Below are 18,212 nucleotides of genomic sequence, written 5' to 3'. Positions count from 1 at the left end.
CTCACTCTGTCCTCACCTTTTTTATGCTGGATTACAGGTGAACAGATGTCAGATGACCAGCTGTCTCTGCAGTCTCCTCTGCTATACATATGCAACATCTTCTCCATCCTGCTTCTGGATTATTCAACCAACAGTTTAATATGTGATCCTGTTTTTGTACTCCTGTCTCTGCTTTCTCTGGCTGGACCTCATGTGCCTTGTTCCTCTTCTTGAAACAGCAATGAATCATCTTTGTATTTCAGTCTGGCAACTCATGGCTCATACCCCACACCCTCAGTTTTCCTAATAAAAACTTTCCTGCTGATCCTGGATTCCCTGGTCTGCATCCTGTTTTTGGGCTCACTTGCCAACCATTTTGCCAATCATTTAGTGTCACTGTCAAGACTTTATTGTCATCACATGACACAATTAGGTAAAAAAATTCATGAAATGTTATTTGCATTCTTAATACCCATCAGTTGTCTTTTCTACATGTTTTGGAACTGAGTTTTGTATTTCTTTAAACTCAGTAAGAGCAGCTGCAGCAGAAACAATAAGTGGATGCTTTCTTCAACATCATAGACTGTGATTTGACACCGTGTCGCAGTACAGGTTTCACAGTCAGTCGATGATCCAGATCTTTTCATGCATCAGAAATAACACATGTTGAACTAGAATTAAGAACTATATTAATGAAGTCTCTATTTCCACTGCTGCCGCTGCATGAATCTCTTTGTCCTTTGTGAGTATTGCATTTTCTACTGTATTTGCCACATTTTTATACAATGCACCTATTAAAGCAACTTGTTCTTTGTAGATCAGAGGTTCTCAATATGTGAGATTTTAAAAATAGTAACTAGAATATTCATGATGTAGATGAAGCTCTTATGTCTAAGATCTGGGAGAGTAATGTTGTTTTCCCAAAATCAAAAAATAATAAAAACCTCAGGAAAGACCATTTATGTATTTAGTGTGTTGTTATCAAACAGCAATATTTGACTTATTTATTAAGTGTTTTTTTCCTCATTCTTTCATTTATTCTTTTTTTTTCAGTTTTGAACACACCCTCCCAGAATAAATAAATATGCTCAAGTTTTTAGACTAGTACATCTAGTACATCTGTGTAATCTGTTGTATATCTAATGCTCTTTTTTTCAAGCATTCTGATTGTGACAAAGTGGGGCATTAATTTCTTACCATCTTATACAATCAGAATGGAATGTGTGTCCCATTTGTTTATTTTCCTTGTGGTATTGTATTAAAGGCGATTGGTTAACCGGGGAATCAGTTCTCGCTACTTGTGCAATTAAGATTTTATTATCATAGACATCACTTGTTAAATCAAACCTTAAAACATCAGTATTTCATTAAGAAACATACTTTTATAATTTTACAACACATGAATCAAGAACTTCCCTTTTCCTTTGGACTCTGTGTTTACTGGTGTAGCTCTTCAACCCCTCAGCTGAGACTTGTTTTATTTTGCCCTAAATAGTTCAGTTTATTGAGAAATAAATTAGAGTTTGCCACTGCTGCTATACAGAGAAAACACACAAAGCTTGTAAAGATGGGACTACAATAATATGAGAGATTTGATCCTCACTTTTTGAATAATAATAAAAAAAAATAAAAAAATAAAAAAATACTATTTTAGTGTTGAATTCATGAAACCATCTTTCTATACTGAGGAGACATTGAATTAAAGCCTAATAGTGAGGTTCTGAAGTTTTTTAAGGTTTATTATCAAGTAGTTTGAGTTCACAACTGGATAACAAAAAGAAAGAATCTTATAAGTCCAGTCATGTTTTTCTTCATAGCACCAGATGGGGTTGGAAGGGTACATACAGTACTTGCATTCAATGAATGCTCAGAGGGTGGAGTCAAATGTAAATTTTCTGAAGCACTCGCAGGCAGTACACCCAGTCAGGGGGCAGCTGGTTGTAGGTCATTTTATTTCCATCCAGTCGTAGGATCTTCATCCTGGAGTAAGACAGAGGTCCCACCTCTCTGCACAAACTGGTCACGTTGAACTCTGTGGTGAACAGACAGAGAGCAGAGTAGATTTTTAAACAGTAATTTATTATTGGAGACCTATTATTCACCAGAGGGACAGTCAATGTCATTTAAAGACATTGTTGATATTCAACCAGTTTAGAGAGCTTTCATTTCACATCATGTACCCCATACTTATCACATGTAACTTATTTAGATGAAACACCTTAATTCCATTATGAAATATGTCTGTTTAAAACAGCTTTGTGCAGTCTGAAAATGCCCCTTTTCTACTCAGAGTCTGCACTTACCATTAAATGTCCTGCAGGTGCTGTGGTGAAAATGGAGGCAGAGGAAACCGCAATACACTTTTTTACTTTCAGGCAGTTCAGTAGTAGAGTTTTGGTCAGCCTAAAATGTTGGCTTTGGCAGGCCATAACTGTGGTAGCTCTTAAGTTACTAGCCAGACGATGAGGTGTGTTTATTGGTGGACTATTTTGCTGTCTGTCTGTCTCGTTAGTACACAGCCCTTCTGTCTGCTGCATCACCGACCAAGAAACAGGAGCACCTTTTTACTTTGCCAGAGCTAAAACTGCACCCCAGGGCACTGCTGTTAGGTGTTGTGAGTCACAGCTTGGCTCCTGCTGGGTAAAAGGCTGCTGTAGTGTGATATAAGGTTAAAGTGATGTGAAACAGACAGACAGAGAGAGAGAGAGGAGACTAAAAGAGGGGAACAGCATGTGCTTCTGGCTCATCCTGGGCTCTTACCTCTGAATGCATCACAGATGTTCCCATACTACTTTCTTACTTTGCTACCCTACTTCACCCACATGCAGGCAACTAATCCTCTCCATTGTCTCTCCTCCTCCACCCTCCTCTAACATACCATGTCTCCCTCTATGTCCCTCCTCCAACTTGTCTTACTGACTTGCTGTCCAACCTGGGCCCCTCCCATGCCCATATAAAGACCCAGACATGAAGGCTGGCCATGTTCAGAGGCTCAGACTAAATGTTTCCTGTCACGTTTTCCACACCCCTTACTTTCCATCACAGCAGGATTAGTCACACTTCTCCAAGTGTTCAGCCACTTAACACACTGATATCAAATCATGTTGCTCCTCTACATTTAAAATATGAAAGCTGACACAAGTGGGTGTGCTGCCTTGTTTTCTTTGAGAATACGCATATCACCTTGAATTTCATTGGCCTCCAGGTAGAGATACTGCAGTGTGGTGGGGACTCTGGGAATAGTGGTCAGTTTGTTGTAAGAAAGGTCCAGCTCCACCAGGCTGGAGCAGTTAAAGACCTGTGGGTGGACGTCACGGCTCTGCAGGCCGCAGTGACTGAGACGCAGGTACTTTAGATTTGCAAAGCCCAAAAAACTGTTGTAATCCAGTCCAGAGAAAGAGTTGTTTGACAGATAGAGCTGCTGGACAGAGGGTGGTAAATGCCTGGGGACAGTTGAAAACAAATTTCCACTCAAGTCCAAGAGATTCAGACTGAACAGTCCTGAAAGAAGAAAAGAAAACATTCACACAAACGCTTGAATTAGTGCCAAGTGTGTTAAAAAGAACAGAATGATTTGAAAAATGTAGTTATATGTTTCATGTTGTGTAAATTATTTTTAATTGTTATTTGTTCATTGTAGATCTGGACTATTATATTTCTCAGGACTTAGAGATCTCAGATTTTTATCCATAATTTTAGAAATTTCATTGGCTTCCAGGTAGAAGGTACTGCAGTGTGGTAAGGCCTGCACAGGTAGTCTGCACCCAAAGTGCACATAAGCATTTGCCATTAAATAAAATGAGACATACTGTGTAATAGCTGTAAAGAAAATCTGTTACCACAAATAAAGTGATTGGTTCATAACTTTTTCAAACAGGCTTTTAAATGTCTGAAGTAATCTCAAATGTTATCAACAAACTCAAACCAATTTTAGCTTCAGAAATAATTTCTTCAATTATTTCTCTAATGTTTGACATTTCTCAGCCATTTGCATTAATCATTTAATTGATAATAATCAAGAAAATATCCAGTGGACTTGATAAGAAATGTCACATCTGTGGTATCTCCTTCTTTCCAGATGTTCCAAATCAATTCTGTTGACCCATTAAACAACCTTTGAGGTCTCCCTCTGTGATTGTTTGCAGTCTGTTTCCTTGCAGCAGCAGCAGCGTCAGATCATGCAGGTTCTGAAAAGCTCCTGGACTGATGTTGCTGATATGGTTGTGGGCCAGTCGCAGCTGTTTGAGCCCATCCGGAAGAGCACTGGGCACTGAACTCAGATGATTGCGGTTGGCAAAAAAGTAGAGCAGATTGGTTTGGTTCTGCAGTAAGACCTGCTCCAGCTTGTCACTCTGGAGTTGGTTGTTGTCCAGGATGAGCCATCGTAGACCCGTGATGTTGGACAGGACAGCAGAGGACAAGGATGAGATGTTGTTACCCTGAGAACAACAGATAAACATTAGCACTGTGGGATATGTCCACTGTGAACAAGTGCTTTGAAACCACTGTGAGTTTTTGGCAGACCATTGGAAAAATAACATTCAGCTCCCCCGTCAGAGTTTTTCGTACCTGTAAAAACAAATACTCAGTTCTTTCTGGCAGCGGGTCCGGGATGTGTTGCAGATGTCTGTGGTCACAGTAGAGTGATGTTGGCCACTGAATGGGACAGTCACATTGTTCAGGGCAGGACTCGGGGTTGTTTGCTCGAAACCAGCCAGGATCCATTCGTCCCTGCAGACTCAGCACACTAGGCTCACCCAGGAGTCGATTGATCCAAAGAGGAATGCCTCCGTAGTCCATGTCAGTGACTAAAGTGGCTTCAGCAGCAACACAACCACACAGCACCACCATCATGGTACATAACACGAAAGCCATCGAGACTGGTGAGATATGTAATCCTGTAAATGAAAAGTTTAAAAGAATTGAAACTCCACTGGTTTGGCTCATTACAATGAATTGACCCAAAAACCTATGAAAGCTTTGTGATTTCCTGCATGGCTCTCTAGGAGTTTGGGGGAATTCTTGGCTCAGACAGTTGATCTACGTAATTTCAACACAGTCTCAATGGCTGCATGATTGTGATGAAGAAATTTGCCAGGAGGGTAGGGTGTGAATAGAGCTGCATTAAAAGCACAGAGTGCTGGGACACCAGGGCTTGAGCCCTGCTGCATTAGTTTAAAATATGCTAGCATTATAGCTCATGGATATTTAACAGATTGCAATGTAATGCTTCACAAAAGATGACTTATTGTGGTATTGGTAATACTGAAACATTACTTCTAATGCTACCAACAATTTAAGTCCTCTCTTGAATGAATGAATGAATGAATGAATGAATGAATGAATGAATGAATGAATGAATGAATGAATGAATGAATGAATGAATGAACGAATGAACGAACAAACGAACGAACGAACAAATGAATGAATGAATTTTTATTGTCATTGCACTACTATTACATCAATAATCATTGGCAGTGAAATTCTTACATCCCAGGATCTCCTAACAATGCTAAAAAGAATATAAACCACATGAAAATAGTCTAACACAAAAAGCAAGAATACTACAAATAAGTTATACAATAAAATATATAATAAGCAATAAGAAAATGTTATTATTTAAAGGTGGCGTTGCTGTTGACAGCATTTAGAAGTCTTATGGCCTGCGAAACCGTCGGCCAGACGGTAGCAGACAAAACAGTTGTGACTGGGGTGGCTGGGGTCCTTAATGATTTTGGTGGCCTTCCTCCTACACCGCTGGGTATAGAGGTCCTCCATGGATGGCAGGAACGTCCCGGTGATGTGCTGAGCAGTTTTCACCACCTGCTGTAGAGACTTGCAGTGGAGGATGGTGCAGCTGCTGTACCAGGCGTCATTCCAGACAGCCAGTCAGGATACTCTCTATGGTGCATCTATAAAAGTTGCAGAGTATCCTTGAGTCCATGTTGAGCCTCCGTAACCTGCGGAGGAAGAAGAGCCTCTGTCTGGCTGACTTTGTAATAAAGTCAGTGCGATGAGTTCAGGTGAGGTCCTCAATGATGTGAACCCCAAGGAACCTGAAGCTGTTGACTCATTCCACTGTAGGCCCGTTGATGGAAAGGGCGTGCTCCTCCCTCTGCCTCCCCCTGAAGTCCACAATGAGTTCTTTAGTTTTGTTGACATTAAGATGGAGATTGTTGTTCTGGCACCAAGATGTCAGGCCTCTGACCTCCTCTATGTAGTCTGTCTCATCATTACCTGTGATAAGAACAATGATGGTAATATCATCAGCAAATTTAACGATGGTATTGGAGCTGTGGGTGGCTACGCAATCATGCGTGAACAAGGAGTACAGCATAGGACTGAGCACACAGCCCTGGGGGGCGCCTGTGTTCAGAGTCAGGGTGGAGGATGTGGTGCCGCCCATCCGCACAGCCTGTGGTCTGCCTGTCAAGAAGTTCAGGATCCAGTCACAGAGGGCATTGTTGAGCCTGAGGTCTCTGAGCTTGGTGACAAGTTTGGAGGGCAAAGTGGTGTTGAATGCTGATCTGTAGTCAATAAACAGCATTCTCTCATATGTGTCCATCTGGTCCAGATGGGAAAGGGCAGTGAAGGCGATGGCATCTTATTATTGGGCCTGTAGGCAAACTGAAGTAGGTCTAATGAGTCCGGGATGGAGGAAGTGAAGAATGATTTGACTAACCGCTCAAAGTACTTCATGATGGTGGAAGTGAGTGCTACTGGGCAGTAGTCATTCAGGCAAAGGATTTAAGTTCTCTTGGGGATGTGGACAATGATGGTCTTCTTGAAGCATGTGGGGACTACAGACTGGAGCAGTGACATATTGAAAATGTCTGAAAAGACATCTGCCAGCTGGTCTGCACACACCTTGAGAGCTCTGCCAGGGATGCCATCAGGTCCAGTAGCCTTATGTGTGTTTATCCTTTTTAGTTTAAGTTCTGCACACGTCTGCCCTGGTTATCACAGGTGGGCAGTGGTCCTACTCAGCCTTTTTTACCTCTGTATCTGTAGAGGTGCTCTCAAAGTTGGCATAAAAGGTGTTCAGATCTTCAGACAGAAATACAGACATCACCTCAGTACTGCTGGTCTTCTTTTTGTAGTCAGTAAGAGTTTTTAATCCGGCCCACATGCTCCTGGTGTTGGAGCCCTTGTAATAAGACTCCACTTTGTCTCTGTACTGTCTCTTTGCAATACATATAGCTTTCCGGAGCGCGTACCTGGACTTCCTGTACTCCTCCAAGTCAGCTGAGTTATAGGCGTCTGTCCGTGCTTTAAGTTTAGCACGGACCTCCGACCTCACCGTTAACTCAGGGCTTCTGATTTGGAAATGTCCGCACAGTAATCCTCGGTATGACGTCATCGATGCATTTCCTGATGTAATCAATGACCGCGTCCATGTATGTGTTCATGTCAGCATCCTTAAACACACCCCACATCCCACATATATTGATGATGTATTATTGTTAGGCATCAGCTATGACTGAGACCTTCCAGGGAATTTTCTCAAATTATCTAAACTTGCTTAAACATAGGAGTGAACCGATCATATAATGAAGAGAAGCCAGAAGTCACAACCATTATGACTTCACAAACCTGGTATCTGGACTTTAGTATAAAAACTTTGGTCAGGTTTTATATTTCTTTTTAAAAAGACAATATTTAGCTAAATTTATAATAAAATGGGCCAAATTGATCACAAGAAAATGAGGTATACCAGATATCTAAGCAGCAGTTTGTTAATCTACAACCCAACTGTACTTCATGCACGCCATTAAATGAGTATACTTCACTAAATAAGACACACTATAACTAATTCCCTCAATCATTTAATTTTTGTTTGATTAGATAACAATAAAATGTTGTACTTTTTTTTTTTTTGCTTTTTATCTGGTCAAATGCTGAACTGATGAGACTAATAATGGATCCATATCATAAAACTGTAGTGTTTTTATACCACAGACATCTGCCTACTGTTATGGCTTTAGGTTTCATCAGAATCCGCTTTACTGATTAAAGATAATCACACTGAACATATTTAGCCAAATTACTCAAAATGTCCTCATGTATAAGTATTATAAAGACACAGCGGTAAAATGCAACTGGATAATTGTGAATCCTCTCAATACAAATCAGCTAAATGTGTGTTGTGTGATTGATACCAGTTAACTAATGTAAAAATATTCACGTTCTACACTACCATAACGAACATTGTGCAACAAACATGAAAGATTAAGTAACCTTGCTGTAAATAATGAGTTAATTTCTGTATATCTACTGACAAACATTTCTCTAGATAACTTACTTAAATTCAAAATTATTATGACTTTTATTGTAACTAAACACCTGAATATGAAAATGAGTAAAATCTTCATCCATCTGATACTTTGACAATAAACAAAACTGTGTTAGAAATTTAGAGCTGTGCATCATCTGTTTCTTTTGCATACAAACTACTTTGCATAAATTTATTGAGAATAAAGAGTGTTGCATTTCATGCCCTCTTCATGTACAGTATTAGGTTACTGTAGCATCAATGTTAAGCACAAAAGTGCACACATTACATTTTTATACAACACAGCAGCATGTAAGAAAAGTTGAATCATCAGGAAGTTTGACTTGATCAACATGTTTGCAATGCTGTGTTATGCCATGCTCTTAACCAGTAGAGTTGCAGTGCAGCAGATGTGCATAACGTTGCCAGGGGATTACAATAATAAAACAAACACACTGCCGTTGTGTCATTTTCAGTTTTGCTTGCCTTGCACAAAGAGGAAATGGTGGCAGACAAGAAACAAACAAACTGACACTTACCTGTTTGATCAGCAGCTACAGAAAGCAGACAGGTTGTCTTAAATCCCTGATGAAACCCTTGGGAGCAGTATGGGTGTGTGTATACTTGTGCGTCTGTATGTGTGTGCGTGTGTGTTTTTAAGCTACTAGTTATGTTTGCCCACTGTCTGATGCATTCCTCCTCTTCAAACACTGCCCCCATCCCAGACACTAGACCTCCTCCATAATTTCCCCACACTCACGTCCTCCTTACTCCCTCTCTCAGCCCTTAGTGACAGTTTAACACACTTCATTTGCTGGAAATGTGTGTTTCATTCTGGGGTTTTTTTTTTGTTTTTTGCAGCATGAAGGTACATAAAAAAGATGGATGACAGGGAAAATAAATGAAGTCGTTGGTGAAAGGTTACTTTTAATTGTTGTGGTCTAGAAGTTACAACCACTATGAGAAAATGTAGCACTTAAATATATTTAGATATGTATTTGTATGTGTGTGTGTGTGTGTGTATGTGGATGTGTGTGTCTGTGTGTCAGTCTTTGTGACTGAGGTTTACAATACTGTGTTCTGCCTGAAGGCACTGAAGCTACAAAGTACCTGGGGAGCCAAAGAGACCATTCTCTTTATATAAGTGTGTATTTCACTGCACACTGGTGTGTACCTGTGTGTGTATGTGTGTGTTAAAGGAAAGAACTTCTTGCAAGCATCTGTGCAAAAGAGAAGAAAACGCTTCCAGATTCTTCCCCAAATTTGAGGGGAGTGTTGTGAGAAAAGAAGTCTGATAGAGAACAAAAGCAGAGCCTCCTCTAGAAGAAGCACACAGAATCATAGCTAGTCTAGCTTTTTTAATGAGAAAAATTTTCTTGGCATCATCATAATACAAACATTTTACTGCTTATTTGTAGAAAACAATTCCACCTCAACACTTTCTCTTTCATGTTTGTAGCATGAGCTACTCCAGGATTTGACATTTTACATGTAGTTTTATAATGCAATAAGCAATAGTGTGCACTCCAGGTAAACATGCAGGTACCGGTAACTCCAGGTGTCCAGATATTCGGGACATAAATCTTTTTACCTGGGATCTAATGACCATTTCAGGGGGGACTCATTAGCTTACAGGGTGGTGTGGTGGTATTCTCCTCACCCTTATGACAAATTAATGGTTTAAAACCAGTCTAGAAAGGTTTTGCTCAAGCTCAAAAGAAACAAGATCGCTTGGATATGGGCAGAATTAGCAAGATCCAAGCCAGATGTTGTGCCCTAGCACATACTGATGAGAAGACTGGAAAAAAGACATTCATGGATAAAAGCAAAGAATATGACATGATATGTGATATATATACAGTACATAGCAAGTTTTGAACAAATACAGAAGAAAAAGATTGATAAGCTGCTAAATAAAACAGATTGTCCTGTTGTGTATGGAACTGCAATGACAGTAATTTTACCATGCCAGGAAACTATTTGACAAGCTGGTTTGCTCATCAAACTGGTTTGAAGCTGGCAGGAACATCTGACTTCTTCTAAATATAAATATGTTCAAAAGTTGGTTAATGATAAGTCATTAACAAACACACCCAACAAGAAACATTATCCAGCAAGTAATAAATCCATTGATGTCTGTACTGTGATGTGACTCACTCACTAAGTCATCCTCAAGAGCTCATTCATAGAATTACAGTCTTTGAAACATTTGTTTTGACTTCAGTGACTGTGTGGCTGGATATACACAATCTCCAGTCATTTTTCGTCATTCTGGGGACAAGTAATGTCTCCACAAATCCATCTATAAGTTCTACCCATTTTATCCTGAGTCTGTAGCAGTTATTATAAGTAAGGTGGTGAGGTACATCCTCAATAGGATAGGTTTCAGCTACCAAACTCTTCAGATGATCGGTGAGTTTAGATAGATGTATGGAAAGAGGTTTTCATCATGATAAATTAAATGGATGAGGAAGGCAAGACTCAAATTAGCACACAAATGAATGGAGGGTCTAACTCTTTTTTTGTTTGTTTGTTTGTTTGTTTTAATTCAGTGGGTAAATTTAAAGAAATGCTACTTAAATTACAATAATTTTCATATATTTAACCCAGAGCTTTAAAATGAAAATACAAGTAGTCTAATTTTAAAAAATGCCATCAAAGGAATTTTTTAAAAACAATACCAAAACATACATCAAACCTTTTCCTTTATCACAGTTAATCATCAGTCATCATTGTTCAGAGACAGTAATCACAGAAAGGATCTTAGTCATAAAACCTCAAGAAATTATCTTTAAAAAAAACTAAAAAGGAGTACAGATGTTATCTACAGCTACTACTTCATGATCAAAAAATTTCTCAGCATCACAAAATACTTCTCTGACGTAACTTCTGAGAAAACGTGACATGTCACAGCACAAGGATCAGCGAGTTTACTGTTTATGACTCATCATCTTTCTTTATCTATTAGCAGAAGTCTGCTTTTCCTATCAGCTGCAAACCTGTTTTGTAAGCGTGTCTCAAACAGCTTGTCAGATACTGTCAGCATGCCAAAAATAACCAAACTGTCTCATTCAGTTTGTGTTGGTGTAGATGCTCAGTCATGGGGTTATGGTAATCCTAAGAGCTTGAATCGACTTCTCGAAAACATTTTGCCTCTCAACCAAAACTTGACCGAAGACGCCTTTTGGGTGAAAGGCGAAACATTTTCAAGACAAAAAGAAGTCCAGCTGTCTTTGATTCAAGCTCCTATGATTCATTAAATTTGTGATTTCAGAAAGGCTACAGTTCAATTCATTTTAATTAAATTCAACTCAGTTTTTTTTTTCATAGCACCAATTCACAACAAAGTGATCTCAATGCACTTTACAGACATAATTAGCTCAGTTCTGACTTTAACTGTCTCACTTCAGGGTCCATTTAGTACATTTTCATAAGCTTTCTGATATGATAGTTTCAGTTTTACTTTATAAGCTCATAGTACTTTTTTCTCACTTCTTTTTGCCACATATTGGTCTATTTACTAACTTAAAATTCTAAAAAATTATCAGTTAATTATCTCTTTTTAGCTCAGTCTTGATTTAAACAAAATCGTAAAGAAAATATCAGACTCTTAGCCACTAAAATGAATAATTTACTGCTGGTGTACACTGGGTTTTTAGAGATTTTCTGTGGTAATAGCTGTGATGAACCTGATAAGATATGTGAGAGTGAGACAAAACAGGAGCAAAGGGCTTTTAAAACCAAGACAACTAATCTTAAAGTAGGCCATGCTCATTCGTTAGTAAATAGTGTGTGTTGATGTGCAGAGACAATGGACTTAGCCTGTGTTTTTCTAGTTTCTTTCAAGTTTCTTTTCTGTAGAAGAACACCATATAGACCATTAGTTTAGCAAAAATTATTATTCTTTGCATTTCAGAAAAATGTGACCACAAGAGATCTTGCAAGCAAGTGTATATGAACTATCACATTGACGTGTTACCAAGGCAATGAAATGGTGCTAAAACGTGTTGTGAGAGAATTTAATTTAACACAAATCACAACCAATAACTTGATTTGTAACACTAACCAAGTAGATTTGGTTCCTATACTAACCAAGAGCTGTTATCTAACACAGCTGTGATGCAACCAGCAAGTCAAACCAAAAAAAAAAAAAAAAAATGAGTTAATGAGTGAGAAGAAAGCTCTGACCATCCAGGTGGTAGACAAAGAGTATGTGAAGATATCCTAGAGTGTCTGGTAGGGGATTTTAACAACAGATCTTTTGGGCCCTGTGGGTTGTAGGGTCTTTGTGGGCTTCAGCCCTTCCTGTTGTCCTGCTGGGTGGGACTGGAACTGTAGGGAAGTAGTGTTACCAAGTGTTAAGGGTCTTCCAAAACATTTAGGTTAATGGCAACTGTCAAAGTTACATCCATGTAAATGCCAGGATGCAGGTTTTCCTAACAGAAAAATGCACTGGAATAATGATAAGCTTTGCTCTATACATCTATCAGTGGTTGTAATGTTTTGGCCTCTAAGTGTACAGATTAACATCTTTTAAACATTTAGAAAGTGTCCATGGGAAGTCCTAAGTTAGCTTCCTCTTCCATGTCTTATGATTTCCAACATTATCCTCTGCTTACGCCCACTGTGAAGCACTTTCTTTCAATCACACTAGATGGCGTTATTTCTTCATAAATGAGTAACCCATGAACAACTAGGACACCAGTAACAAAGTAGAAAGAAAAAGAGGAAAGAAAAGTATCTAAAGCTACAACCTCCTTATTACCTCTATAAGATTAGTTTGGGTACCATAACCTCTTATAAAATTCACTTTAGTTTCATGATTTTTTTCCACAGTTACACTCCATTCCTGGGACTGTGCTGAACTCGAGTTCCTAAAATTTCACACATCTTACTTGGTAACCTTGCCCATCTTTATTTACAGATAAAAAAATCTTTCTGATAATTAAAACAGGTCTAATTATACATTTTCCCAACATGACGGCAGAATCTAACTCAGATCCACAATTAAAACACACATAAAAAAAGAAGAAAAAAGTGCCGCTTTTGTCTATATGAGTAAAAGATGAGGCTTGATGTGGTACAGTCTTGAACATCTGTGTGTGATTTATGTACATATGAGTGCACATGGACATCTGCTTTCTGTTACATGGTTTTGCTGCCCCTCTTGCCCTGGAGTACCATGGTTCAAATTACCTGGAGGAGCCACACTGTCCGAGCACCATGAAGCTCATCATTCCTTAAAGTTCTTCAGATCCAATTTTGTTCATTTAAATTTTATACAATGCACGTGTCAAACATACAATGCACACTGTCACTATGACAAAGATTAAAGGTTAGATACAAAAAGTAATAACCTCTTGTTGTTGGGTCGAGGGGGGGGGATTCTTTAAAAGGATTGTTGATGTAGTGTGAATGCATGTATGTGTGTGTGTACATGTATAAATCACATTGCTGTTGTGGAATGGAGCGCTGTTAACATATTTAGTTAACATCTTCAAACATTATCTACTCTTCAGAGTTCTCCAACAAAAACATGTCCGTGACAGACCAATCAGGTTTTAATGCCACCATGTTTCTGCCTTTCAGAAACTCATGTCTCCCTTATTTTCATGATGTTTAACATGAGCAGAAAGAACACTTTTATTCCAGATGTGTGAAAAGAGCAAATTAAGTGTATACGTGGTCTATTTTTCCTATTGATCAGACCATCAAAAGCTTAACACCACCACTCTAGATTCAAGATTTAAGATTCCAGATCTTTATTCTCATTATTCTAAGCACAATGAAAATTTGAAGAGTCTTAGCTTAAGCACACATAAATAAGAAAATAGAAATATAACACGCACAACATAAGTAAAAACAAAGATACAAAAGACATAAGAACACCTCTGTATTTACAGAAACTGAAAAAAGTAAGATTTAAGAGAGCCAGGATCTGATTATTGGTGGATTTTACGTGAATTATTTTTATTCTGCTTATTTGTTCAACTCTAATTCATGTAAGCACAGCCATTGTGAATCTGATTCTAGCTATTTCACCTGCTCTGTATTTTACTGTACTTTTCTTTAGCAACAAGCAAATCATTTTGTACATCCCATCTTACTTAAAAGCAGCTTTTTTTATCACTGCAAATGTATCAGAGCCGTATGAATTTGTATTAGATTCTGAGGCGTAAACATCTGACTGCCATGCAGGCAACATGCATGCATAGTAAAATAATTAGTTTGTTTGATTCAGCAGCTACCAGTTAGTGTGTTTTTGTCCTCACTGACCTGATGCTAGATGTTACATAATATTTATAATGTAGTTTGGGATTTCCCTGTGAGAAGTTCTGAACTGAAAGGGTTGGATTAACAGCTGAACCATCCCAGTGCTGCTCATGACCCAGATAGGAGACACTGGTGATGGATATGGATGGAAGATGGATGTGTGTGAGTACCCAAAATCCACTTTGGCCTCCTACGTGGAAGTCCTAAAATCAATTATATCTCTCACTCACAGTTTAACTGCTGCCCACTGTTTCTAACTCCTTGACATTTCCTTAAGTTGTTAATGTAGATACTGTATCTTTACATCACATTCACAGGAGTATCTCATAAAAACAGATCTTATGTTATGCTATGATGTTCTGTTGGAAGAGTCATTAATCTCTAAGGCTGTTGAGTGTCAGTAATGAGTAAAAGGTAACAATTCCCCACAGTTCATGTCACAGGGGCTAAACACTTACTAAAACAGTAAACTGACATTTTTAGAGAAGCTAAGATGAGGAACAAATCTATTACCCGTATAAAAACACATTTAAATATACATTATGATTTTCATGTTGTTTTGCAAGGCGGAACATTGACATGTCTCTTCTGCTGCACCACAGATGCCTGTGGATGAAGAAAAGAAAAATGTCCTTGCTGCAGTTCCCCTGCTCAGCTTTTACTTTCTGCAGACATCTGGCTGTTCCTCATTTTCTGTATAAAAAGCCCTTTTTACTGTCAGATACCAGACACAACAGCTGTAGTAAAACACAACTAGCTTGAATAAGATCTAAGGAACAAAGCCTGGGGACTTTTCTATACTTTTTCCTCAGGGGTACCTCTCTTCAGTGTTCAGACAAGTCAGAGCGATGATGCAGTTGAGAGAAAACTCCTCAAGAAAACTCAAGAAAATACATTAATAATACTCAAATCTGAAATGCATGAAATACAAAGCTGCATCCAAAAGACCAGCTCACTCCTGAATACCATATATTGACTTGGCTGGTTGGAAGACTTGAGCATCACATTTTTATTTGCAAACAACAACTGCATCTTATTGGATTGAGAACTTGAACAAGTGAGAAATTTTACATATTTACATCCGTGATATCCGTGGATTAGAGCTTTGTTCATAGCAGCTGGTTTAGGTTGAGATCTAAGCTTTTAGGTTTATGTAGAGACCTTATGTTTGTTGTTTTTATGTTCTTTAAACCTAACAGCAAACATAAGGGCTGTAAGACACGTCTAAGATTGGTCTTGATGAAGTCCAGCTAATGTTCTCACACCACATTTGAACATGATATTCTGGATGAAAGGTTGAGTTAAAACCCAACTCATCAACTTCAAAACGTTGATTTGTCTGCTTGGTAATATAGCTCATGCTCATGCACATAGCACATTTTTAAGAATCATACAATAGCAACATGAGCAAAGTGAAATGACATATATAACATCAACTAGAACAGAAATTACAGTCAGAGGGAGCGAAGTGAAGGCTCACACTAACACAGTCAACTAAGGTCATAATATCTCACATGAAACTGATAGACAAATATTTGATTGGCACTTTTTTAAAATTTCACATACCTACATTTCCTTCATCCAGATCACAACCATTGACAGTTGGTTCTGCCTTTTAGCTGTAATCATGTTGCATATAATGCAATGAATGGCTCTAGCTTGAGTTTAGGAAGTGCTTAGCTAAGGCAACGTAACAATCACAGTGGATAAGAAACAAGTCAAGATCACTTAGAGACTCATCTGTGGAACGTAATCCCAGCTAACCCCAGGTTCCACTGTCAGTCCATTCCTCAGTGTTTCCAGTCTTAAAGTTAAAGATTGTTTCATTAACAGTTATAACGTTTTATAATGATTATTAGTTATAATGGTGGGTTACATTGCCAGTACTGCTACCAATAACAAATAAGAACTTATCATTTCAACAAGGTACATGTAACCAAGACAACCAGCAAAAATAACTTTGATGTGGGTGAAAATGGAATCGTAAAAAATATATTTCATCCTTAATCGTGATCGTTTTCTAACCGTAATCTAGTAATGTTATTGCGTAAACACAACCAGGTAGTGATGGAAGTGTTTTAGCAATGTGATGCATTCTTGTCTGAGCATACAGCACGTCGGTGGTGAAACACTTGTTGTCATACGTGGGAGCTGAAATCACTAAAATGAGTACATAAAAGCACTGCATATTACCAAACCACCACATCTTTTCATCCTACACAAATGAGGATTTTGTGGTTCTGACTTAAAAATGACATCTGCTCAGATGTGGAGACATTCATACAAGTCATATTTCCCTCCTGCTGCTCTTTGGGGCGGTACTTTACAGGACATAACTATGGGTCAGAGAAGTGAACTGTGACATATGATAATTGCAGTGGAGGGACTGGAAAACAATCATAAATACATTCTTTCCTCAACCCCACAGTCATCCACACAAATGCCATTTCAGATGCAATTTCTCCCATGATCATTAAAAGCCTCATATTGTTTTAAGCAGCATTAAACTAAAACCAAAAAGCTCCTTTGCAGTTGCTCATTATTATACAGGAAGGTGTAAGACAAGAAGACTTATAGTAAACAGTAAATAAAGCAGAACTGTTTAACTATCAGACAGTTATTTTCTCACATAAAGCAACATTGCCATGTGTTTCCAAAATGCTGTAATTCCATATAAGGCCCAGACACTTCATCGTGATTCATGATGATTAAGGCATGTCTTCCTCAGTGGAATTACAGACAGCTGTCTTAGGAGAGCATAACACAGGCAACATATGCAGGAATTGTTTAAGAAGGTTTAAGAAAGTAAGAAAAAAACCACAATCAGTCCAGATGGAGTTCCAGTTGGAGAGAAGATTCAGAGGCAGGAAGAGGCCCACATCAAGACCAGACAGACACCACGAGAAGGCTGTCACATATGTTTTCATTTAACTCTTTACAAGATGTAAAATTGTTGAAAAGAAAAGGAAAAAGCTGGATTAACTGCAATTCAAGACTTAAAAGAAATACTACGCATGATTTACAGTTTTGTGGCATTTTATGATTCAGGTACTGACAGAATTGTTTCCCACAGGTTCTCGAATGAGGGCACATAAGAACATAAAAGGACTCAAGAATGAACAAGGTGCTCATTCTGTCATAAATCAAAGAGGCCCTAATATATTCCTACTTAAGTGTTCAGCATTTGCATGTCCCATCCTCTGCATCTTTTTGTCATTTCACCACCTAGTCACATTATGATGAACCCATCAGAACCCAACAGCAGCCTCTCATAGCTTTGTGCTTTTACTCCAGCATTTTTTCTACCGGCTCCTGCAGCGCTCCAATAACTGTCTGAAATAACATTTCAGACATATAGACCCATTCTGCTGACCCAAATAAATACCAGGAGTGTTGCTTTAGCTTACCTGCTGCCTGTACACCTGTAACCTCTTTCAAACACAGTGAGGTGCAGGTGGCTGGATGAGGAATGGAAGTAACCAACAGCAGCCAGACAGGATGAGAGCTGAAAGTGGGGGCTTTCATTAGTTATCCTCTTTTCTTCCTACACATATTAGTGTAATTTAAAAAAAAACAAAACATTTCAACAGTTTAAATTACATGTGGTCTTTGATATTAAGGATTGAAACTCTGATGTAATTTATTCAGCAGTTACTCTGTAATTACCAAAATACAAATGCCATCAATA

At 38.5% G+C, this 18,212-nt stretch overlaps 1 protein-coding gene across 1 annotated transcript; it reads right to left on the bottom strand.

Moving 5' to 3' along the window:
* Window positions 1-1,399: 1,399 nt before the first annotated feature.
* On the bottom strand, window positions 1,400-8,929 carry zgc:113307 (uncharacterized protein LOC553753 homolog). The gene is made up of 5 exons (XM_041979194.1): window positions 8,791-8,929; window positions 4,549-4,877; window positions 4,094-4,418; window positions 3,163-3,480; window positions 1,400-2,011 (listed from the first exon to the last, which is right to left on the bottom strand). Exons 2-5 carry the CDS (start codon window positions 4,852-4,854, stop codon window positions 1,860-1,862), a joined length of 1,101 nt encoding a protein of 366 aa, XP_041835128.1. The 5' UTR covers window positions 4,855-4,877; window positions 8,791-8,929; the 3' UTR covers window positions 1,400-1,859.
* Window positions 8,930-18,212: the final 9,283 nt, after the last annotated feature.

The sequence above is a fragment of the Melanotaenia boesemani genome, chromosome 3, assembly GCF_017639745.1.
Source record: "Melanotaenia boesemani isolate fMelBoe1 chromosome 3, fMelBoe1.pri, whole genome shotgun sequence".
Lineage (NCBI taxonomy): Eukaryota > Metazoa > Chordata > Actinopteri > Atheriniformes > Melanotaeniidae > Melanotaenia > Melanotaenia boesemani.
The sequence above is the reverse complement of the archived record's forward strand: the minus strand, read 5'-3'. Positions and strand labels throughout refer to the sequence as shown.

Bases quoted from the DNA above. Each gene is read 5' to 3' on its own strand.
- zgc:113307 (XM_041979194.1), bottom strand. From the start codon at position 4,854: ATGGCTTTCGTGTTATGTACCATGATGGTGGTGCTGTGTGGTTGTGTT. The intron at 4,419-4,548 runs GTACGAAAAACT...TGTTGTTCTCAG, and splicing joins CTGAGTATTTGTTTTTACAG to GGTAACAACATCTCATCCTT. The intron at 3,481-4,093 runs GTTGTTTAATGG...TTCTTCTTTCAG, and splicing joins CACAGAGGGAGACCTCAAAG to GACTGTTCAGTCTGAATCTC.